The sequence below is a fragment of the Equus caballus genome, chromosome 5 (assembly GCF_041296265.1).
Source record: "Equus caballus isolate H_3958 breed thoroughbred chromosome 5, TB-T2T, whole genome shotgun sequence".
In the NCBI taxonomy this organism is placed as follows: Eukaryota; Metazoa; Chordata; class Mammalia; order Perissodactyla; family Equidae; genus Equus; species Equus caballus.
In genome coordinates, this window is record NC_091688.1 from 77,820,335 (window position 1) to 77,847,044 (window position 26,710).

The following is a 26,710-nucleotide window of genomic DNA, read 5'->3' on the forward strand; positions in this document are numbered from 1 at the left end:
TGCATTTAACATGCACTCAATGCACCTGGGAATCTTTTTCTCCTTATAACTTCCATTCAAGTTTGCAAGACTAGTTAATAAAATGCATTTAGTAAACTAGTTAAAGGAAGAGTTTGCCTCTAGAGTGAAATTTTCCATTAGGACCCATTAATATTTGATAAATGCTTCCAATTCAACGAACAAATATCAACATGTAAAACATTTAAAGAATTCTCCAGAATTGTGTCTGTGATGCATCAGGTAAATAAAGGATTTAGTGCCAAATCTATATACCTGGTGACTAACTGCCCTATTACCAATTCTTCTATGTAACAGTCCACAGAAGACAAAAGAGTAAGTCCATAAAATATAAGAGAAAAGCAGTATTTGGAATAACGTTTTTAAATCAAAGAAACATTACAAAAATTACAATGTTCATTAATTTTATAATTATATGAGCTAAAAGATAATCTCACATTGACATCTAGCTTTGTTTTTCATTAATTTTATTAAAGATTTTATAAAAATCTGTTTGCGAAAAAAGCAATGCTAGATTTGGTTAAAAGTAGCAATTCTTTTTAGGTTAAATGGTCACCTTCTTATCAGATTATACCCACCCTGGAAAATATGAATCATTACAGAGATACAGGGTCACTGTCCTTCTTTTCATTCATAATAGTAAACAACTATTTTTGTTTTTTCCTGTGCAATGCAATTTTTATCAGTGCTCCCAATTCTATGTTGAAGTCCATAACATCAACAATAATTTATCCAAGTTTTTCTTGTCCATTCATTCATTTGATTTATTCTACAAATGTTCACCGAGTGCTTACTAAGTGCCAAATCGAGTGCTTGGAACTAGGGAGACAAAAGTAACCTAGACAATGTCCTTGGCTGCATGGAGACTGTTTTGGTAAGAAAACAGTTTCAAATTCACCTTACTTACTGTAGACATCTTTGCTGGTTTAGTACTGTTTACACATTGTCCAAACACAAGTTTTGGATTAATGGAAAGTCTCTTACTCTCTTGTAGAAAGTTTATATTACATACATATACACACACATATATGTATAAAAGATGTGTATATACATAAAATATAATATATACATATTTTGGTGAAGTACATGTATATGTCCCTAAGACTGATTTGTGTGTCATGAAAGATGAGAAGGCAGGGAATGTGAAAATCATCAGTATTAAAAAGAAAGTCACCAGAATTAAACATAGTGGCTGTATCGGTCAAGCTTAGAAACACCGTCCTGAATTGATTCTCCTGGGGGGCAGATCACCGACATGCGGTAGAGGCAGGTAAGAAACAATCAGAGCAAGTAATGAAACAATACTACTAATACGCATTTTTGGAAGGAGAAATATAAAAGGTTTGGTTCATTCACTTTTGAAATTAAATACAGGAGGCAAAATGTTACCAATAACACTGACATTCAAGGCAAAGAGAGAGAAACACATGGGAAAGGGAGGTAGGTGACAGGGGTTAGGGAAGAAAAAGTAACAGGCAAATACGCCTTTGAGGACATTCCCAGTTTTTTCATGGGCCCCATCCCCTCAGCTGCCCTGTCTTTTTAGTATTCCCACTCTGCCTGTCTAACATTGCCTTCCCCTCTGCTACCAACACGCTCAAAGCCTCCACTACCCTGAGAAGTCTTCTGCAGATTTACCAGGTCCTATGGCTTATAATCCCTCCCTCCTCTCCTCTTCTGCCAACCATATGAAGAGTCATCAACATTTGCTACGTCTAGTGTCTTCACAACTGTCTACTGGAGCAGCCCTTGCAATCTGATCTCCACTCCTATCATTCTATGGAAACCGCTTTCTTGAAGGTCACCCACAACCACCTAATTGCCAAAACCACAGGCTTTTTTAGTCCTTGCCCTTGTTCAGCAGAGGAAAACTACCTGGTTCTCAGAAGGTAGTTACCACCTCTTTCCTGAACCTCAAACCCACTCAGGATTCCTCGACAGTGCTCTGCTGTACACATACCTTTCTGAGTTACACTGTGCACACATTCTGAAGTCAGATAGGTATGAGTCTGAATCCCAGCCGTGAGCTTGACAAAGTGCTTGTCTTTCCAGAGTTTGTTTCTTCCTCTAAGAAGTGGGACACCACCACTGACCTCAGTGAATTGTGAGAATCAAATGAAATTATGTATGTCAAGACTCTAGCACGGTGTTTGCACAGTTGATGTTCAAAAAATATCTGTTTTCCCCCTTTCTGCTTTCTCTGTATTTCTCAGGTGTCCCTGGCGTGGATGCGGCTGTTCCACAGGTTCTATTTCATTTTGACTATGCGTTTAACACCTTCCACCTCTGCGATCTCACTCATCCCAATGCTGGTTCCAAAATCTTGGTCTCTGATTTTCCTCACCATTCTTCAGCTCCAGTTCTACATTTTCAACTACTCACTAAGGAAGCGCCTCACTAGATAATCTGCCTGAACCTTAAACTGAACAGGAATAGTCTCTGCTTGTCGAACAGGTATTAAACCCAACACATCATCTCTTTCAGTTAGTTCCTCCTACCACTTCCATAAAGGCACCAGTATTTTCCCAGTCATCCTTCTTCATACTGTGAAATCATGCCTGACACCCACTCCCCCTCCTCCCCTCAATGGCGGAATCCTATAGATTCTGGAGCTATAATGTCTCATCATCGGTCTCTCCCTTTTCATTTTCAGTGTAATCATTTTAGTTCACGGCCTTGGTGCTCTTTGGTTAACTAAGCTGTTATTAGTGGGGGCTTTGAAAAAATCAATTTCATAAATGGTGTGGGCAAGAGCCAGAATGCAAGGGATTAATGAAAAGCACTACAATCACTGAGAGCAGACTAGCTCTTCAAGAAGTTTGGTAAGTGAATGGATGATAGTCTGAGGGGTCAGGGAGGTTAAGGACAAAGGACAGGTGTGTTTGTTTTTTCTGTTTGGTCTTTTAAACTTTAAAGATGAATAAGCAGTTCTAGGCAGGAGGGAAGGAATCAACAAAGAGCAAGAAATGATACTTCCTAATTAATTTCAATCATTCATTCATTCATTCACTCCCAAGTATTTACTGTAAATCTGTGATGCTCTAGGCACAATGCTAAGTGCTGGGTATATAATGATGAGTAAGATCAGACAGAAACAGCCCCTAAAATCTTCAAGTTGATTAATCCAGTAATCATATAATTAAATATAAAAATAAAGACAGGACCAGTGCTAGGAAAGATAAGTACACGGTATGAAGGCCTATTTACAAAGATATTTGATCTAGTCAGGGAAGTCAGGAAAAGGTTCTCGAGGAAGAATTACTTCCTCAAGTTCTGAAAGATGAAGGGGAACTAGCCAAAGGAAGAGGGGAGGGACGAACATTCTGGATAGGGAATACCTGTGTGGTATGGTGAGAGAGAGCACGACGAGCAGGGCTGAAAGGTCAGAGTGGCAGGAATGGGGAGAATAAGGTAGGGTGGTGTGAGGGGAGGCTGGAGAAGAAGGGGCTGGATCACACAGGGCCATGCAGGTCACAATAAGAGATTTTTCTTTAAGAGCAATTGGAAGCCTTTGAAAGACTGGTGCAAGGTGGAAGACAGGATCAGCGCTGACTACAGATCTCTGCAAGACTCATCTCCCTAAAGCACAGCCGTCATGAGGCACTGTCTACTCAAAACTGAGATGACCTGCAATGTCCACTGCAACAAGTTTACCTGCATTAAAGGATCTATCTCGGCAACAGACCCAACTTCCCAACCTCTTTCCAGTTATCTTATACTCTTCACTACATCTCTTCTTTTTGCTTGTTTCATGCTATAGGTACTTCTTAGAATGCCCTCATCCTTTCATTTCTATTTCTTGAAACCCTTTCTACCTTTTGGGCCCATCACAAATTCCACTTCTGTGAAACTTTTTGATCTTCCCAGTCAAGATCTTTTGCTTCTTTGAACCTCCGCAATAGTTTGTGCTTCTTTTTTGGCATTTAATACATTCCACTTTTTATTGTAGTTACCTTTACAAATGTTGATTTCCCCCTTTCCTCAACCCCCAGTAGGCTTCAAAGTGTTGGAGCAGGGGCTTTAACCTTTGTACCCTCACAGGGCCTGAGACACAGTCTTACCCAGAGCACCTGCTCAATAAACATTTGTTGGCTACTTTTCAAGTCAGATTTCTAGTATTTGAAAACTTTCCCATCACTGTGTAATGCCGGCTTCTCCACTGATTTATAGTTATGATGCTATAGCTAAGTGTGGATCTCATCTCCTTTTCTGGTATCCGTGGGCTCTACTTATGCTGGCTTTTGTGGCATGATATGAAAGACATAAAAAAGTCCAAACAAACTCTTGAGAAGAAAAATCAGGGCTACAAATAACATACTTATTAATCCTTTAGCTAATAATCAGATGGTACTATCTCAGAGAAGAAACCCACGCTACTTCACCAGACCTAGTTCATAAAAGTTTTATCAATGAATACTTGGGATCTTTTCATCAAAGAAAGAAAAAAAAAGGAGGAAGTAAAAAAGGAAAACATTATTCTAGAACTACTTTAAAAAATTTCCTGGGGCCAGCCCTGGTGGCCTAGTGGTTAAGTTTGGTGTGCTCTGCTTCGGCAGCCTGGTTCAGTTCCGGGGATGGACCTACACCACTTGTCTGTTAGCAGCCATGCTGTGGCGGCAGCTCATGCACACACACACACAAAAAGAGGAAGATTGGCAACAGATGTTAGCTCAGGGTGAATCTTCCTCAGCTAAAAAAAAAAAAAATTCCTTTAATGTGATCCGAACAAAGAATCAGAGACTCTGACATAAAGTAACAGCTTTCAAGATGTCCCTATTCATTGATAAGACTTATTCCCACAATAAAATGTATACAATAAAGTGGAAGGGGGAAAAAAGGCCCAGGGTTGTAGTGAGGATTTTATAAGCAAAAAAGCATTTTAAATGTGTTTTTACATTAAACAAAATCAATTTACACATTTCATTTTGCTCTTCACCATCTTTAGTATAATGCTGAGGTGCTAAAACACTCCACTGTTTTCTTTTGCTTCCAGGGCAGGTTCCTTCTCTTTGATGTGGAGAGCAACAGAATGTCAACTAAGTCTGGAGTAGAAAGAGAGTAAAGGAACCTTGGGGCTGTTCTTCCCACTTACTTAAGTGTGTACTCTGTAATCTTTCCACAGAAGGACTAGCCATATCATTCAACGCATTTCTTTGCCAGGCTTACTAAGAGACCTAACAAAGTAGTAACACTTGGGCAGTGTTACCACGGCTCTCTGTTACCAAAAATAAATTGTTCCCTATGCTAAATACACTCCTCTTCATTGTCTCTTTCAGCAGCCTTTGACAAACTGCATTAGAATAGTTTCTTACTTAGAACATGTCATAGTAGAATTTGATTTAAGTTGGATTTTAGTCCAACCCCTCACACCACCAACAAGCAGAATAATGCACAATGAGGTTAAGAAACTTGTGCAAAGGGAAAAAACAGGATATAATCCAGAATGAGACTGAATTTAGGGTGTTAAGAGACTCTTGTCTTAATAAAAATTATTGACATAAATTTAAACCGCATTTAACTTTATGCTAGGCACAAAGCAAAAGTCCCAAAATTTGAAAAATCAAGAGGCATGTGAGGCTATTACTATTAAGGACTTCTAAGAAAAATAAAGAAAGTAGACAAGAAGAACATACCACAAAGAAGTAATGATATTACAGGCTTTCTATTTCAGAACTATAATCTAGAAAACTGAGATAAAAACTTTGATTATAAAAGACTATGATAGCCAAATAAAATAAAATGTTTTTCTTATAACAGATGGTTTATGCCCTGATAATGTTTGCATTTAATGCTTTAGGATTACCTATTAATAAGGAAGCAGTGATGCTGTCCATTGATATTTCTAATTCAAAAGAAACAAGTTCTTTGTAACTCACTTTGTAGTGAAATATTATACACAGGTTTATTTAAAGGGCTGGGCTGTAGCAACTTTAAAACTTTATATCTAAATCCTGTTTGTGACAGATCTACAGAGCAGCTTTGCTGATGAGTGTCGGAAAAGCTTTTCTTCATAATAGTTGCTCTGTAACAATTATCTCAGAATGGTGGCTCCAACTTTTTTTCAATGCTTTAAGGTTGAAATGGAACCAACCAGCGGTGTCCACACACAGTGATGATCACCCTCACAGTGCAGAGCCCTGAGGCTGGGGATAACTGTGCCCTTAAGTCTCACGTTTCCTAGCCTCCCTTGGCCTGTCCTCTCAGTGAGCTTAGTCAGGATGTGAAGATGTCACAAGCAGACATGGAGACTGACTTTTCAAGTTGAGGCTGTGACTGGCAAGGGCCAAGTGCTGCTTACTACTGTCGTCATCACTGCCACCACTGCTGCTGCTTGGGATGGGAAAGCTGGAGAGCACATCTTTTTGCTGAGGACCCTTGGTGACTTTAACATGTATTGTGGCCTGAGGTTGGGGATTCTCAGCTACTTATGGATAAAAAAACTAACATTATACAATTGCCAAAAATATGGAAAATTCTGAGGTAAAAAATCATTGTAGAGGGGCCAGCCCAGTGGCATAGTAGTTAAGTTTGCCTTTTGGTGTCCTGGGGTTCACAGGTTTGGATCCCAGGTGCACACCTTTACATCAAGCCATGCTGTGGTGGTGTCTCACATACAAAATAGAGGAAGATTGGCACAGATGTTAGCTCAGGGCCAATCTTCCTCAGTAAAAAAAAAAAAAAATCACTGAAGAAAGTAGGCTTTGGTTAAAAATTTAAACAAGCATTAGTTTTTCTTTAGAAAATATCTAGATTCCCACATAGACCTGCTGGCTGGAGGTAAAGTTGCTTCAATTAAAAAACATCATATTTTTCCTATATAAACTTTCAGCAATAAGCATGGGGGGCTAGAAACAATCTAATTACTGTTTAATCCTCAGTAAATAGGTAAATAAACTTCACAATGACAAAGGCACTGTGATAGTAAACATCATAAGATAAACAAATCCAAGATTTGCACAAGTGAAAAAACAAAAGGAGGAACTTTACAGATACTGAGGAATTCAAAATAAGTACCACAAGTTAAGGTTCAGACATTTAATTTATATGGTCTCATATTCAACACTAGCATCTTTTTTGGGGGATGGGGGTAGCATTCACAGATACTCATTTTGCATATGTGGTAGAAATTCCTAGGACATAATGAATTGATGTTACAAGTCCACGAAGGTCTAAAATCAATTAGAATAGGCATATTTAAGTTTTGGAAAACCGCAAATCTAAGCTTCTAAAATGACTATAGGGTATGAGGCAAGAAGAGATGACCTTGGAAATTCAATCTACGGAGCCCTCAAAAAGTGCCAGCGGAAATTTAAAACAGTGTTGCCAATGGAACCACAAAGACCCCGAATACCCAACACAATCTTGAGAAAAAGAACAAAGCTGGAGGCATAACACTCCCTGATTTCAAACTATATTACAAAGCTACAGTAATCAAAACAGTATGATACTGGCATAAAAACAGACATGCAGATCAATGGAACAGAATAGAGAGCCCAGAAATAAACTCATACATATACGGTCAATTAATTTTTGACAAAGGAGCCAAGAATATGCAATGGGGAAAGGATAGTCTCTTTAATAAACAGTGCTGGGAAAAATGGACAGCCACATGCAAAAGAAGGAAACTAAACCACCATCTTACACCATACACAAAACTTAACTCAAAATGGATTGAAGACTTGGTTCTAAGACCTGAAACCATGAAATTCCTAGAGGAAAACATGGGCTATAAGCTCTCTGACATTGGTCTTAGTGATATTTTTTTTGGATCTGACTCCAAAGGCAGGGGAAACAAAAGCAAAAATAAACAAATGGGACTACATCAAACTAAAAAGCTTCTGCTCAGCAAAGGAAACCATCAACAAAATGAAAAGGCAATTTACTGAATGGGAGAAGAATTTGCAAATCATATATCCGATAAGGAGTTCATATCCAAAATATATAGAGAGCTCAGACAACTCAACAACAAATAAACAATCCAATTAAAAAGTGGGCAGAGGATATAAACAGACATTTTTTCAAAGAAGACATACAGATGGCCAACAGGCACATGAAAAGATGTTCAACATCACCAATTATCAGGGAAATGCAAATCAAAACCACAAAGAGATATCACTTCACACCTGTTAAAATGACTATTATCAAAAGACAAGACATAAGTTTTGGGTGAGGATGTGGAGAAAAGGGAACCCTTATACACTGTTGGTGAGAGTGTAAACTGGGGCAGTCACTATAGAAAAAGTGTATGGAGATTCCTCAAGAAATTAAAAATAGAACTACCCTACAATTGAGCTATTCCACTTCTAAGTATTTATCTGAAAAATACGAAAACAATAATTTGAAGAGATATATGCACCCCTATGTTCACTGCAGCATTATTTAAAAGAGCCAAGATATGGAAACAACCTAAGTATCCAGTGATGGATGAATGGATAAAGAAGATGGCATGTGTGTGTGTTTATACATATCTTTACACACATACATAAAATGGGATATTATGCAGCCATAGAAAAGAGGGAAATCTTGCCATTTTTGACAACATGGATGGACCTTGAGGGTATTATGCTAAGTAAAATAAGTCAGACACCATATTACTTCATTTATATGTGAAATCTAAAAAACAAAACAAATGAACAAACGAAACAAAACAAACTCATAGATACAGAGAACAGACTGGTGGTACAGAGGGGAAGGGGGTTAGGGGTGGGCAAAAGGGTGAAGGGAGTCAACTGTATGGTGACGGATGGTAACTAGACTTACGGTGGTGATCACTTTGTAGTGTACACAAATACTGAGTTATAATATTGTACATCTGAAACTTATATAATGTTACATATTAATTTTACCTCAATTTTAAAAAAAACCTGAAAAAATAATAAAACAATATAGCCACTGTGGAAAACAGTCTAGGAGTTCCTCAAAAGGTTAAAATACAGTTCCATATGACCCAGTAATTCCACTCCTAGATATATATCCAAGAGAACTGAAAACATATGTTCACACAAAGACTTGTACACATATGTTCATAATTGCCAAAACATGGAAACAACCCAAATGTCCATCCACTGATGAATGAATAAAAAGGTGTATATCCACATAAGGGAATATTACTCAGCCATAAAAAGGAATGAAGTACTGTCACATGCTATGACATGGACGAACCTTGAAAACATTAAGTGAGAGAAACCAAACACAAAGGCCATATATTATATGATTCCATTCATATGAAATGTTCAGAACAGGTAAATCCATAGAGACAGAAAGTAGATTAGTGGCTGCCAGGGGATGGGAAAGGGGAAACTGGGACTAAGCTAATAGATATGAGGTTTCTTTTTGGGTGATGGAAATATTCTGGAATTAGATAGTGGTGATAGTTACACAACACAGTGAATATACTAAAAACCAGTGAACTGTACACTTTTGAATGGTGAATTTTATGTTATATGAGTTATATCTCAAGTAAAAAAATTCAAGTAAATATAAAAAATTTTTCAATTATCTTCTATTATGGTCTCAAATACTCAGAACTAAATTGGGAATATTAGGAGACAGGCTTTGAGATACTTCTGAGAACCAACACATTTCTAAGGAACCATCTCTTCATTTTTCATGGTATGCTCACAAATTTCTCTAAGGAAATTAGTTATGGGTGGGCTACAAAAACAACCTGCTGAGGCAAAAAGCCTTAGTCACATCTTTCCATTCATGTCTGGTACCCTAGGGAAGTGACTCTCCCCGGTATCTATCTGTATGATGGTTACCTAAAGTGGCTGCCCATGTCCAGTGATGGCTTTTGTTTAGTGATCATGGTCAAGTCGAGCTTGTTTAAATACCATTTCCCAGGACTTACATGCTACTCCCTTAACGATGGGAACACTCAAAGCTTTTAGGGGGAATAAACTATTGCATGGTCTCTGCCTAGGAAGTGGGCCACAGTTCACTGGAAACAGACAGTTCAGATAAATAAAATGAAAGCAGACATTTTTCGAGATGATCTTGAAAGCTTTCCATTAGAGAACATCAAGGGCATAAAACTAGGAATAGCATGTATCCATGTTAGACTACCAAAAGTCGCTTTCTACTCTATTCTTTCTAAGCAATACAAAGGAAGTATTCATCTCCTTCACTAGATAACCAAATCATTCCCATGGATCACAACACATCTCTCTCTCCTTGGCTACCCACTTAGAGACACTCGACTCCTATGTTGTAATTAACCATAGATCATCATAATACAAAGTAGTGGCCTATGTACAAAGGTTCCATAGTAAACTTGGGTGAAAAAGCTACATTTTAAATACAAGAAGTCATTGAGGAAACCGATTCCCATTTCTTGCATGTGGGCGGCACGCAAAGGAACTTGGGCCTGTCAATCTGCTTCTTGATAGCTTTCTATATGGCTTCTCTTTGGCTGCCAGCCTTGGTCTGGACCTTACCCTAGATTTCTCAGCTTTAGGTCAGCATCTGCACAGTCCACTCTTGTGTTACAGGCTCAAGTATAATGACAGAGGTCAAAGAAGACTGGGAAGACTAAGAGGAAAGGAAGAGTGAAGGGAGACAACGGACTGAGCTGAGGGAGGTGTCCTATGGTTATAAAGTCTTCTCAAAATACCAGTCAAAATTTTCTCAAAGAAACTATTCTGAATACTGTGACCATGATGAAAAGTGATTCTTCAGTTTCTGTTTTCCTATATAAGGGTAAGATGAGAACTATGAGGAATATAAAAACAAATATATGATATACTATGAGGGGGTATCATAAAATGCACTTTAATTAATTATTGTGTTTTCTAATTTGGTATATAAACACATCAAAATATATAAATACATTAACAAACATTATATAATAGAGTATATAGGTACTAAAATATTTATAGCAGACTATCTATATATATTACACACATTTTTATTAAAAATCATGCATCATGACTGTGGAACAGCCTAATATCTTATTAGAGCATGTGGGAAAATCAGATTCAACTTTGTATTATTTCAACATATACTATGCAAGAGCAAAGTCTGATAAAGTTCAACTAAGATATAAAATTAACTTAAAACTGAGTGCTTAAGCAATAACACCAATTACTAGGTTACCTGATAGTATTTCTAGTCAGTTATTAAAAACAAAAAAAAGGTCAATTATCACTATTACAGGTGTTCTTCTATGTGTAATGAGTTCTTGAGAATCTTTGTTAATTATAATGTTTATTAAATAAAAATGAGAGGACTAAGGGGACATTAATTCCTTCATTGTTAAATAAATGAATCCCGCTTAAGCTCTGCTTTAAAAGATCTTTCTGTGTGCTCTTGGTAATGATTTAGGGTCTGAATACATAGAACAAAAATCAATAAATGTTCCAGTCACAGTGGCCCTTCAGTCCTATGGAATTGATGAGAAATTTAATGAAGTGGGAATGAGTCATGATTTTTTTTTTTTTTTTTTTGAGGAAGATTAGCCCTGAGCTAATATCTGCCGCCAATCTTCCTCTTTTTGCTGAGGAAGACTGGCCCTGAGCTAACATCCATGCCCATCTTCCTCTATTTTATATGTGGGACACCTACCACATCATGGCTTGCCAAGCAGTACCATGTCCACACCCGGGATCCAAACCGGTGAATCCTGGACCACCAAAGCAGAACATGCGAACTTAACCGCTGCGCCACTGGGCCAGCCCCTGGGTCATGATGTATTTTTATATATAGGTACATTTCATTAAGTGTACCAATTCAATTTGATCAATTTCTTTCTGAGATTTTATGAGTATAAAATTTCGATCAGTATACACTAATAAATTACATGTTGTGGTTCAAATTTTTTAATGTCAATACATCTGCGAAAGCACAAGGTAAGCTACCAGGAAAAGACGACTTGTTACAGAAAACCCCTGATTTACTTTAAATACAGATGTGAAAATTCAAGACCCAGCTTTCTTTCTTTCTCCTGGATTATCATATTCTGCTTAAAATGTTGATTTTTCCCTCTAACAAGAGTTAGACTTGAGCCAGTATAGCAATATAGTAATAAAATTCTGTATGTGGATATGCACCCTTTCCTAAGTGGTTCTCATGATGAATTTTGAAAACAGCTTTCATGCATTAAACAAATGTTAGTAATAACAAAACTCTGCAATATTCATATAGAAAGAATAGCACCATTGTTATAATAATAATGTATATTATCTTATTGTGCTCATCTCAGTGACTACAACTGCCATTCAGAATCTATTTCCTGGCTATAAACACTTTTCTCTAGCTATAAAGTTCACTTTTTAACATGAATTCCAGAAATGTCTACAAGGAATGACTAAAAAAATTCCATTGGAAATTTGAGAGTAGATGTGAAGATTTTCTGAATCATAGGATAATTATTAAAAAAAAAAAAAGGAAAATAATCTCATGTATGCTATGTTCAATCCTGTGGCAATAAATTAAAAGGCTGAATGGTGGGGTTACTAACTTTTGCCAAAGGCCCTCCTATATCTGTGAGTGTGTGACCTCCTTTGTCTTTATATGTGTGTGTCTCTTTGCGTGTCTAAAGTCTCCATATTTTTGACTCTCTTTAAGGCTCTTTATCCAACAAATGACCCTCATGCCTGCTTTTTCTTTCCCTAATGACAAAATGCCTTCTCTAAAAAGTAACTATGAACTGTAAGTGGGAGGAAAGAGAGGTGGGAACATAAATTAAAGTATAATTATACTTTATGGAAGTCAATGGAATTAGCTGTAACACGATGGACATGTATTTTAATTTTACCCCTATCTCATATAGTAATATTTACTCTAAAAGTGTGATAAAAGGACAAGGCTGAGAATGAAAGGCGCTATCCGTTGAGCCATAGATTCCCTGGGGGGTAGAAACATGAAAAGCCAAAGGGGACTTTCTGAGAAAAGAGGAAATAAGAAATAAAATAATAGGGGAGCAGAAGAAAGAAGTCTTAGAACAAGCTGATGACCACAGAATAAGGAGATTATTCAGCTGGTGAAGATACAGAATGTGCAAATACAGAATGGAAAAGATCAGTGATAACTTGTAAGGATGGCCTATGGCAAAAGAGAGAGAATTATGAGAGAGCAAGATTTGAAAGGCAAAAACCAAGGAAGTGCCAGTTGATTTAGTGTCTATAGTGACCAAGGATTTTTTAAAAAGCCAAAAGGGCCCTAACTGGAAAGGATTTTAGTTGTTCAGGGATCAAAAGGAAAAGGATTTTAGTTGTTCAGGGATCAAAAGCACCAAGGACCAGGGGAAAGATGGGTATATCTAGCTGTACAGAGGGTTAGGGAATAATGAAAGAGAAGGATTAAAGGCGAAGGACAAAAGGAAACAGTGTTTACAGCTGCAAACTCAAGATGGACTGCACCATGTGAAACATGCAACACAGCTAAGATGTGAGCAGTTTGTTTCTTGAAATCAATTAAGTTACTATTTTTATGGCTCACTGACCCTACAGTACATCCAAAGTTAGGGAAGTCAAACAGTGCATGAAAGGACCAGCAAAGCTTTTGGTATTTTGTGCCACATGGTTCCTCTATTCAAATCAAATGCTAGAAGTTTATTTTTGTATGGAATAATCATATGAAATTTTAATGGTAGCCTTTACTATTTCATTTTCTATACTTTTTTTGTTCCTTGCTATACATTTTGGAGAAGATGTGGCAAGAGTTTGATACAAAAACAAGTAGGACCTAACATGTGTCCTCAGTAAGCAGCTGCTCATTAAGATAATACTTCCAGCTATTGGCTTAGAAAGCAAGATTCTGAGATTACTGCTGGGCTTAGGCCTCTGACTTGTCAACCAAAAAAGTTACTTCCCCTTTAGTATAATGAATTGCAGAAGTACACTTAAACAGTTATCTATGAGGGTTTATTAGCAGGCATAGGATATGGTGGGTGAGCAGAGATACTGATATTTTTTTTGCCAGTGACCAAAATATTTACAAATTTCATAAAATGGAAAGAACGTTCTAAAAAATTAATAAGATCTGTTTCACAAATTACCAATTCAACTGGAACACTGAATAGTAGAAATGACAAAAGATTTGTTCTTATGGTTGATAAAAAATTTATATCAGGGCATTCAAGTAAAGTTATTTTCTGTGTTCTGATTTAATGAATCATGTGAGTGGTATCTGGTTGGGTGACACAGATGCTGGCTCACTGAAGCCTACTCTAATGCCTCCCAGCACAGCCTTCCTTGGGACAGTGAAGCCAGAATAACATGTCAGCCTGAAGTAATATCAAAGAAAGAGAATGCAGAGCTGGAGATGCTATGAGGTTGGCTCATAACACGCCGTGACCTGTGAGTGTCCAGTAAGTATTCGATGTCCTATGGGCTTCAGTGACCTAACAAGCACCGAGTAGCAACAGTAATGCAGTAATGAATGTTCCTCAAAAGATGACTTTTTCAATTCAAGCTGAAAAACACTACGCTTACTAGATGGTTTTAACTCTAGTGAAAGACAGCCTTAGAAGCCACTAGTGATTTCTTAAAAGGTAAACGAGTATTAAATGTTTTATATACGCTTGTGTAGTAAGTATCTACTTCAGTTCCTTTAAATCTGTTTGATTTCAAAGATGTACATTAATTTGGAAAATAAAAATTTTCTGATGCTGCTAAAAATAAAATATATTGAAGAAAAATGAAATAGCATTAGTTTTGTTGATAAAAATAGATGTAAAATAATGAAGCCCAGTCAATGTTAATAAAATACACGGCTAAAAGTGAAACCAAAGGATTATTCTGTATATATCCCACATGGGGATGTTCTTCTTTTTCAAAAGATAACAAATAATATTTATGAAGAAAAAGGCCCTCAGAAGGATGATTACAGCTTATCAAAATATGGCATGTCACCTCACATCAAAGTTATTTTACCATATAGGAAAGGAAAATAGGGCAGGAAATAGTACAACATTTTCCAAGGAAGGTTACAAAATCAATCAACAACTTTGTTTATTCCTAATCAAAATTCTTCATACTTAGTATTTAGAGTTAAAATCTGAAAGAGTACTTACAATGACAGCAACACCATAGCAATTAAGGTCCACTCTGCAGGTTTGTGTATAATATTTCTATTTGTTAATCTGAAAGACAGTAAGATAAAATTTACCAAAAGATTGTTACATTTAAATACATGAATCTCCTATTTTTAGATAGAATCAGATTTATGACATCATGTGTCAAATAGTACCATTTTTTAATTCTTGTTATATCTGATAGGAAAGAGTCAATAGTATAATAATGTGGTTTGATATTACCTGATAATGACCATCTCAAAAGGAAGTACTTCAGCCCCACTTTTATACATTTATAACAATATTACTCTTAGACAAGATGGGAATACAGGAACAATACAGGAAACCTAAATTGCATGGTTTATTAAAATATACACACACACACACCTCCCCATAACCATATCCTCTATGTTTTCCCTTAATCAAATGTTTTATTAAAGCTAACAAGGTAAGAAATTTCTGATTTTAATTTTAATTCATCTTTTGTAACTTTCTGCCTTTTGCTAGTTTGGCAGCAGGAAGTTAATGATGTCATAATCCATAGTTTACAAAAATAAGAGTTGACTTAATAGATTGTAAGACTAGGTCTTTATTCAAGAAAAGTTAATTTTAAAAAATCAGAAGTAAATTCTATCACTCAGCAGTTGATGACAATGAAATACATTGTAGTTATCTTAGTTTCTCAGAAAGCATTTAGAAAGCAATAAAAAATGATACAAGACAATAAGAAAAAAAACAGCCAATAACATCTGATAAAGGGCTGTTATGCAAAATATACAAAGAACTCTTAAAACTTAACAAAAGCCCAATTAAAAAATGGGGCAAAGACCTTAACAGACACCTCACCAAAGACAAACCAACGACAAATAAGCATATGAAAAGATGCCCCACATTATATGTCATCAGGAAAATGTGAATTAAAACAACAATGAGCTACTACTATACATCTATTAGAATGTTCAAAATCCTGAACATTGGCAAAACCAAACGCTGGTGAGGATGTGGAGCAACAGGAACCCTCATTCACTGCTGGTGGGAATGCAAAATAGCACAGCCACTTTGGAAGACAGTTTGGTGGTTTCTTGCAAAACTAAAAATATTCTTATCATACAGTCCAGAAACCATGCTCCTTGGTATTTATCCAAAGGAACTGAAAACTTATGTCCACAAAAAAACCTGCAAATGGATGTTTACAGCAGCTCTATACATATTTGCCAAAACTTGGAAGCAACCAAGATGTCCTTTACCTTTACTAGGTGAATGGATAAATGAGCTGCAGTACATCTAGACAATGGAATATTATTCAGTGCTAAAAAGAAATGAGCTATCAAGTCAGAAAAAGACATGGAAGTACTTGAAATGCATATTACTTAAGTGAAAGAAGCCATTCTGAAAAGGCTACATACTGTATGATTCCAACTATGTGACATTCTGGAGAAAGTAAAACTATGGAGACAGTAAAAAGATCAATGGAGCACAGAGGATTTTTAGGGCACTGAAAATACTCTGTGATACTATAATGATGGATACATGTCATTATACATTTGTCCAAACCCCCATCAATTGTACAACACCAAAAGTGAACTCTAACATAAATTATGGACTCTGGGTGATAACTATGTTCTCAGCGTAGGTTCATCAGTGATGATCCTGGTGGGAGATGCTGATAATGGGGCAGGCTATGCATGTCTGGGGGCAGAGAGTATATGAGAAATCTCTGTACCTTTCTCTCAATCTTCCTATGAACCTAAAACTGCTCTAAAAAAAATAGTCTTTTAAAAAGAAAACAGCCATAAATAAATGGGCAAAGGATACGTACAGGCAATTTACAGAGGAGGAAAGCTGAATGGCTAGTAAACACTGGAAAAGGAGCTCAATCTCACAAGTAATCTGGGAAATTAATATAAAAACAATAATTCACTCCATCACATTGGCAAAAATAAAAGACTAACAATACCAAGGGTTGGTGAGGACATGAAGAAATAGTACTTTTAACACATTGTTGATGCGAGTAACCACAATTTGGCAATATCTAATAAATGCATATGAATAGCTCAGCTATTTCACTTCTAGATATAAATCCCAAACAAACTCTCTCATTTATGCATAAGAAATGTGTGTGAAGATAGTTAACGTGACACTGATTGTAAAAGGAAAAAAATAATAAATTGTGGCATTTTTATAGAATACTAAATGGCTGTCAAAATGAATGAACTAGACTTACATATTTTGCCCATCATAATTTGAATTAAAGAAGTATAGTATGACATCATTTATATAAATAAAAGCCAGACAATACTCTCTTATTTACGGACACGTGTAAATAGTAAAAGTATTAAAACAAAGGCTGGGAAGATACACATCAAATTCACAGTATCAGTTCCTTCTGGGGAGGAAAGGAGAAGGGGTTGGGAAAGGGAACAAAGGGAACTTCACGTCTTAGGGCTTTTGCATTGTCTATTCCATTTGCCTGAAACCATCTTTCTCAGATAAGTTTCCTTATGTCACCTTTGCAATAAGGCCTATCTGGACCACCCTATTAAAAAGCGAAACTTCTCTCCACCTCCCGGCCCTAAATTCCTGACTCCCTTACCTTGCTATATATTTCCGCCCCCCCATACCATTTATCACCTTTTAACATATAACTATTATTATTTTTAAAAGATTGGCACCTGAGCCAACATCTGTTGGCAATCTTCCTTTTTTTTTTCTCCTTCTTCTTCTCCTCAAAGCCCCCCAGTACGTAGTTGTATATTCTAGTTGTGAGTGCCTCTGGCTGTGCTATGTGGGACGCCACTTCAGCATGGCCTAATGAGCAGTACCGTGTCCATGCCCAAACTGGGGAAACCCCAGGCCGCCGAAGCAGAGCCTGCGAACTTAACCACTCGGCCACCGGCCGGCCCCTAATTATTCTTTATGATTGGTTTTCCCTTGCCTGAGGGCAGGGATCTTTGTATTCCTCACCTATTTATTCCAAGTGCCCAGAACAAGTGCCTGACAGTCAGTAGGCATTCAATTAATTTTTTTCTGAACAAATGAATTAACCTATAACATTTTACTTCTTTTAATTTAAAAATATACTTCTGAATCAAATATTACAAAATATTAAAATCTATTAATTCTGAATGGAGAATATGTGTATCTCTTACATTAATCTGAATTTTTTCCACCATTAAAATGTTTTACAAAATTTAAAGTCTAGATGATATAGAAAGGAAGTATAGGATAGTGGTTAAAGAGTCTGACAAACATGGGTTCAATACTCAGATCCATCACTTGGCAGTGTTTTACCCTGTACACATTCAACAGCTGTAGAACTTTTGGTTTTTTGATTTAGTAAAACAGGGACAAGAGTACTATCTACCTCAGAGATAGACAGTTTTTGTGAGGATTAAATGTACAAAAAACATTCATGTTGCCAAATCCAAAGGACATCTCAGTCCTCATCTCAATCTATCAGCAGCATTTGACAGCTGATCACTCCCTTCTCCTTGGAATCCTTTCTTCACCTGGTTTCCACTTGCCTGATTTCCCTCCCTCTCACTGGCACTCCTTCTCAGATCTTTTAGTTTTGGATTGGCCCAGGGCCTCTGCCCTTGGGTCTCTCATCTCCTCTATATATGCTCATTCCTTTCACATTATCATTTACTCTCATAGCTTTAAACATTAGATAACCATGTAACCATGTGCTGACAACCCTCAAATTTATTATCTCTAGCCTGGATCTCTTCCTTGAAATCCAGACTTCTATATCTAATGGTCTACTTAACATTTCCACTTGAATGTCTAATAGGCACCTCACAACTTAGTACGGCCCAAATTGAGCTCATCTTCCCCTCAAAACTGGGTCCTCCCGCAGATAGCTCCAGCTCAGTAAATAGCTGCTCAATCCCTCCAGAATCCAGCTGCTCAAGCCAAAAATCTTGTGGTTAACCTTGACACTTTTCATGTCATCTCATGTCCAACCAGTCATCAAATCCTGATGATTCTATCTTCAAAAGAGAATCTGATCACGTCTTATTATCTCCACTGCTTTCACCTTGGTCCACATCATTTCTCGCCTAGATTATCAAAACAGCATTCTAAATGGTCTTCCTGCCTCTGCCCATCTACTGACATTCTCAAATCAGGAGCCAGAGTGATACTGTTAAAAATATGTATCAGATCCTGTCACTCCTCTGTTCAGAATCCACCAACTGCTCTCCATCTCACTCAGAGTAAAAGTAGAATGATGATCATGGCTACAAGGCCTATATAATCTCTACTATACTCACTCTCCGCTCCTTACTTCTCTGACCATATCTTTGTGTACCTTTGCCTCTGTTCATTTCTCCTGCCTCACCAGCATCCTTAATATTCTGTGAACACACCAGGCCTGTTCCTGTTTCAGAGCCTTTGTACTTGCTGTTCCCTGTCTGATATATTTTCACAGACAGCAACATGGCTTGCTCCCTCACAAACTTTTAGAGCTTTATACAAATGGCATCTTCTCAATGAGGTCTTCCCTGACTAGCCTATTTAAAGTCACTACTTCCTCCTTCCTCAGTACCATCCCCTTTCCCTGCTCTTGGGCTGAAAAGGAGGAGAAAGAACTGGGAAAGGGGAAAGGGCATATCACCACATAATAATAATACATATATTGTTTTTAAAACCTTACAGATCCTCTCTATGAGAACAGTTCCATGAGAGAAGTTTTTGTCTGTTCACTGCTTTATCTATAACAACTAAAACAGAATCTAGCACACCACCAAAAACAGTCAAAGAAGGATAAGCATGTAAGAAAAATAATGGCAAAAACAGTTAAATAGAACTTCTTTTTCTATTGTACTCAAATCTCCCAAAGTTAAAGCAAATTTAAGATTTCATGAATTCATTTACTCATTCAGCAAAAAATGGACAGAGTGCCTGCTCTATACCACTGTTTCAGGCACTGGGGAAACATGACAAGCTCTTTGCTTTCACTTCAAAGTACTTCTAGTGGCAGAATGGCAAAATTTTACCTGCCCTCATATTTTTCCTTTTTCTGAGTAAAGATAATTTCAAGCACAGATGCTAACAATATATTTACTATTATCCGAGTGATAATTAAAAAAGGAAAATAGTAATATTTGCAGGAAAACATTTAAAAAGTATAAAGTTCTGAAATAAAAATTGAAATACAATAGATTGAGAAAAATACCTTGATTCATCACTGATGAAATTTTAAAAAGGCTTTTGTGTCAAAATACAATTTTAATTCAAATTGGATTCAGAAAAATATCTTGACACCAACGACAGTGAATCATTACCAAGCAACTTCTGATGGAACCACTATGCCAGGTAAATCAATGTAACATTCCAGATAAACGACTGTGATGCAATTCAGTGAAAAGGACAGCTCTATTCACTGGGGAAAGATTCCTCAAAGAGCTGAAAAAGCTGCTTTATGTTTCAATTCTAACAGGCTCTCAACTCTAGCTGCACATTAGAATCACCTGGGGGGGCTTTTGAAAAATACTAATGTCTGGGCCCAACCCTAACCAAACGAAACTCAATCTCTAGGGGTGCAGCCAGGCGTCTGTAGTTGTTAAAAGCTCCCCAGGTAATGATGAGGCACAAGTGGCTTGAGAATTGCTGTTCTACAAGTTCCTATTATTGATCATCATTTCAAAGAGAAAGATATGGTTATTTATGTCAACTCTTTTCCACTGCCAGTATTGATTGAAAAGATCTTTCAACACACATCACTGTTGTCAACATGGCATTTTTTTTCAGAGACTTCACCTAGAAGCCCTGGCCTACAAATAGTCACACACCTGCTGAAGTTGTCCTGCCAGAATCTGAAGACCCTAAATGAGTCATCTTAGCAGAGGTCATTCTGTAAGTAACTGACACTTTTCTAAAAAGCAGCAAAGCCAATTTAAGAATTTTTTATTAAAGCTATAAACTTTGACCTGCAGGTGCTAAAGAGTAAAGATTCTCAAAAATAACATTAACATCAACATTTTTATAACATCCCCAAAATAATGCATAATTTTCTGGCTTACTTTCCTCAAACTTTTTAATAAATTTCAAACATATATAGAAATAGAGAGAATATAAAATAAACTCCCACATATTGATCACATCACCACAACTTAGACAATTATTAACTCCTGGTCAATCATATTTCATCTCTACAACCCCATATTCAACATCACCCTAACCTGGATAATTTTGAAGCAAATCTCAGACACGTCATTTCATCTAGGCTTTAATTTAATGTAAATAATGAAGAAAGTAACTGGAAAGGACTTACACTTACACAATAGGAATGACAGAAAAAGGTGATAAAATAATAGTTTTAAATATAAAAGGAAAACGACATTTGAATGTCTCCTCGTATCTGGTCTGTTAGCTACCCCTTAACAGGCCTGAAGAACACTGCCTCTTGCCTGCTTAGGTGTCACAGAGGCTTAGTTTCATAGGTAACAGAACCCGTTGAAGTAGAGTTCTTACTTGGGGTCTAGAGGGATGATAAATGAAATGACACCTTTTTTTACATTTTTGACACTAACGACTACTAGGACAATCGATGGTAGTTGTTTTTAAAAAAAATTTTTCAGCTTTACTCAGGTATAACTCACACAGTAGTTATATATTTAAGGTGTATAATCTGATGTTTTGATTTATGTATACCCTGTGAAATGATCACGACATTCAAGCTAATTAACATATCCAAAACCTCACAGAATGTTACTATTTCCTTTCTTTTTGTGTGTGTGGTGAGAACACTTAAGATCTATCCACTTGACTTAGACTTGGAGTCTAAACCCAAGTACTAGTTGTGTGATTTAAGAGATTACCTAAGTTCTCATCCCTCATCTGTAAAATGAAGATAATACCGCTATTTTTTGGAAATTAAATGAGATAACATATGGAAAGTGCCAATACAGCCTGGCATACAGTAAGTACTATTCTGACTATATGTATAGACAGGGACCAACATTATTACCAGGGTTGCTTCAAAAGATTAAAAATAAAAACCTGGACAGTGATTTCAAACCTGAAATACCTAAGTTCCTGGGGTATATGAAATAGGGCAATCTTGCAGTTGTAGCCTAATATTTCTTTCCAATGGGTTTCTGCTAAGTTTTGAGAATCTCAGAATAGTTAAAAAAAATCCAATTGGATCAACAGAAAAATAGCTCTAGAAAAAATACAAAGTAAAATTATTTGCTAATCTATTCTAAATGAGCAGAGTAAAAAGAGTACAGAATTCATATTTGTCTTCAAGATCAAAAGTCTTATTTTAATATCTTTTCTGATATGTCTTCAGTGAACTTTACTGGTTTGCTCAGAATGGTGATTAAATAAACATTGTCTGCAAAAAACTGAATGGCAAGTCCTTTAAAAATCAATGAAACAGAGCAGGACTCAGTCTTCATCGTCCCTCAGCTAACCTTTCTGTTAATATGATATTCACTTCCTGATAAATCCTGAACAAATCCTAAATTTCAGTGCTACCACATTCTGTATATCTATTCAATCTTTATCATCAGTATAGATAGACAGCTGAAAAACACTTTTCTTTTGGATGCATGGTTCTGTGATAGGTACAGGATAGAGCACCTAAAAAACAAGGGTCTCTCTCTTCATCACTAACAGGGATGCAGAGAAGTTCAACTCTGGTCTCGGTTTTTGGCACAAACCCTCTTTTTTGGCAAAGAATATACTCAGCCTTCCAAAGGCCTAAGCCAATCTGAGCATCATTTCTGGCATTCCTAAACTTGTGTGTGATCAATGACCTTGTCATTGCACGGTTTGCGTGATATCTAATGAGTGTAACAATCTTAGTAATTAGAACAATCATGTCACTCAGATTTACCATTACCTGAACACTGACTTTCAAATATAAACATTCTAGATGAAATGGAGTGAAAGTGTCCTTATGTACCTGTTTTATCAGTCAATAGAAAAATAAAATGCTGCAGTGTGAAAACTATAAATTTTATGTATAAAACAATTAGTAAAATTTTCAATCATTTAGCAAAATAGAGTAACACAAATACTGAACATATTAAACAGATTATTTTCTCAAGAACATTATATACTGGAAAAAATGATTCCTACTTCCTTTTAGTAAATACCTTATTGAACGATGTTTTCCTGAATTACTCTGTGGCACACAGAAGAGTTAGCGATGTTTTTAAATGTGCTAATTGAAAGTGAATGTCTATGTGGTATTACTGACATGCAGTACAGTGACTGCAAGAGAAAGCTAACAGCTGACAGTGCCAAGAAATCGTTCCTGTACTATAATTTTAAACTTTTAAAATCTTACTACTACTCCTGACAACCATAAACTACAATAATAATTAATTTTTTGGATGAAATGATTCTTCTGCCCTAGAAGTTCATTCTATGTTGGTGCTATCCGGCTTGAGCCACAGGAAATATTGACTTTAATATTTGGTCATTGGCTTTTGGCCAAAATGTGTATTTGGTACACCTCTAGTTATAACGTACTTGGAGGCCTATCCATATCCTTCTTGGTAGAGAACCTGGGGTCGGCCTGGCTGAATATTCTTGACAGTTTTAGAAAAATCCCAACTGCTCCACTTCACAAGTGATACTCTCTTGTTTCCCTTTCTCTGTACTTCTTATTGCTTCAAATCTGTTCCACACAATTCAATATTAAACTACCCACTGTTTCGTACCGTTCACTGTGCTCACCTTATCTTTTCACAGGAGAGTTCCTCCTTGAGGGTGGGCATCATGCTTCTTTCATGTTGCCCACAATGCCTAGCACAGTGCCGGTCACCTGATATATATTTACCAATTCACTAAAATCCAAGATGTTACCAGCTAACCACCTTTTTGTCTCAGATATCATTCTCCTTCCTAATTTTAGGCTATTCTGTAAATAAACTATCCAAAGCTAAATATATCACGGTTTGAGCAAATAAGGCATTACATTTCACAAAAGATAAAAGTAATGTTGTTTAGCGGAGGAGAAAATAGAATACTGTATTTAGGTCTAAGACACTGAAGGTAAGTCACTTATTTTTTTCATGCCTTAGTCTACCCATGGATTCTGCAAGGCAATCACATAAAGTCAAAATAATTGAGAAGGGAAATTATAACATTAACACTAACCTGAAAGTTCGAACAAGATTTTTAAGTTGTGTGTAAATATCTCCTAATGTAATCTCAAGAGGTCCCAAAAGTCCAGGCAATCTGAAAATAAAATATTACATTTCTTTAGAAATATAATTTAATTAATATAGATAATCTTTTTTGGACCTTGCCTAAGTCTGGATTTTCCATAGGGAATAATGGCACTTAGGTGGAGGCAGTTAAGCTAGCTTATGACTGGTGAGAAGCCATAAGGAAACATTTCATAACCCCACCCTCCACTTTTTAGTCTGTGCTACAGTGTGAGGCACTGAAATGTAAAAATATCATTTTGGCTATCTATATTCTTGTCTCTAGTTTTTCTTACGTCTTTACTTTCAAATATTAGACTAAATGGAGAGAACACAAGGCCAGAGAAACTGCCCCCGAAATCATCCAATATGGGAGCGTGACATGTATCTCCTTATTAAATCCTTATGGTGGGAGTAAAAACTGGTACATTTCAAGAGCAATTTGACAATATATATTAATACTTTAAATGTGGATAGATACTCTTTGACCCAATAGTTTTACTATGAAAAAATTTATCCTAAAGAAATAATCAGATAAACATAAAAAAGATGCTTGTTTCAGAAATATTTTTAGTAGTAAAAAAACGGAAACAAATGCCCATCAATAGGTGATTGGCTAAATAAACTATGATATACCCATGTAATGGAATATAATAAAACCTTTAAAATGATAATGTGAATCTATATTAATATGGAAAGATATTCATGATAAATATTAAGTGAAAAATGCATATGTAGTACTGGGCCATTTTTATAAAAACATACATATTATATAATGCTATTGGATATGGTACATAGTATAAATCAAACATATTTCATTCCTTCTGAGTATATACTACAATGGAGAGAACGAAAGGGAATGAAAATACATACACCACATATATCACATATGTCAGGGATAAACATCAAAATATTAATATTAGTTATTGTTGAGTGGTGGGATTATAGGTGATTGTCACTTCCTTCTTTATACCATTTTGCACTGCCTAAATCTTCCGCAATCAGTATTTATAACTTTTTTTTAACTTATTACTCAAGTTTTAGACATGTTCCAAAATAGAGGGAATAACAATAATAACGCCATATATCTATTCCCAGATTCAATCTCCCAATATTTTATTATATTTGCTTCATTTTTCCTTCCTCCCTTTTTTTGCAGTAATATTATAGAGTAAATCCCTGACATCATGTCATTTGACTCCTATTTCCTTATGTATCTCTAAATACAAGGGCATTTTCTTACGTAACTGCAATAAAATTACATCTAACCAAATTAACAATAATTGCTTAATATCATCTACTATCCAGTATATATTCATTTTATTAGATTATCTTAAAAAACTCTTTTTACAACTGGTTTGTTCCAATCAGAAACCAAAAAAGGTCTTACTTTTATAATCAGGTGTTACTTCTATAATGAGAAAAAAACTCAACTACCTTCATAAACAACCAACCAACCAACAAAACCCCTATGTCACGATAATTATTTTGTTTTCAGTGTTCTTTGTGCTTCTTTTTCTTTAAGTTATTCCACTTCTCAAATTTAATTCTTGTGCTAATATCAATAATTTGGTCTTCTAGCAGAGTTCCTTTTGGTATTTTCTTTTGCAGCCCAAACCCACAGGGAACAGAATTCCTTCAAGCACATGCCTATGTGGTCTTAAACGTAAAACTGGGTACTTTCATTAGCTAAAAAGTCTAAAAAACTATTTTGAGATAAATACCAATCTACTGATTACATACTAGTATAGATAATCTATCTCAACTTTCAAAACCTATGTAACTAAAGTCAAGGACTGATATCCTCTTGTCCTACGAATCAGATAGGTGGTGACTCAGACTGTTTTCTAACCTAATACTTATCAGAAACAAATGTACAAACATGATGGGCAGATTAATGGCGAAACTAATAACAGATTTATTATAGATGAAGAGTCTAACATAAAACTGGAACTCAATAAATATGAACTTAAACATTTATATAAAATAAACAGAGGAGTAAGCTGCTCAAAATATTATGACTTCCAGAAAATGTTTTTCTTATTTTGAATTACTACAAACTTAAGACTTCTCCATATGCACAACACCTCAAACAATGACTGAAAAACATCTTTCCATCTTTTCAGCTAAAGAAAGAAAATGCAAGTTGAAAAGTTCAAGACAGTCTTCACACTTCTGGAAAAAAAGATTTTCAAGCTCCTTTTGAAAGAGAAACCAAGATTGCAATTTTTAAATGTCATTTATGACTGGGCTAATTACAAGAATAATAATTTCCACCACGGGAAGCTTCAAACTAAAGTGCAAAGTTGAGTTGAACAAAAACTCAAGTTGCTGAGTGTGAAATGGTTTTGTGAATAAGTATGGAGAGTGAGTTAACAGACCGTTAAAACTGTATAAGGTCTTATTCACATGTGAACCTGATATGACACATTTACCACAAATCAGTATTAAAATCGGTCTAGCTTTGGTATTTTTTCCCTGACTTCACTGGATTACTAAGTTTGGTTTTCTA

General features: G+C 36.1%; 1 protein-coding gene and 1 long non-coding RNA gene across 8 annotated transcripts in view; one reads left to right on the top strand and one right to left on the bottom strand.

Moving 5' to 3' along the window:
• The window catches only part of RPAP2 (RNA polymerase II associated protein 2), a 72,585-nt gene that overhangs the window by 17,700 nt on the left and 28,175 nt on the right, over positions 1 to 26,710 (bottom strand). For all 7 annotated transcript variants that reach the window (XM_070268739.1, XM_070268742.1, XM_070268744.1 and 4 more), the window contains 2 exons: positions 24,149 to 24,229; positions 15,032 to 15,100 (listed from right to left, as the gene is read on the bottom strand). In XM_070268739.1, the coding sequence (XP_070124840.1) occupies positions 15,032 to 15,100; positions 24,149 to 24,229 (150 nt within the window). The remainder of the gene's footprint in view (positions 1 to 15,031; positions 15,101 to 24,148; positions 24,230 to 26,710) is intronic.
• On the top strand, positions 20,411 to 26,680 carry LOC138924337 (uncharacterized). Its single transcript, XR_011439346.1, has 3 exons — positions 20,411 to 20,612; positions 20,786 to 20,890; positions 26,325 to 26,680. It is a non-coding gene; the product is annotated as an uncharacterized lncRNA (long non-coding RNA).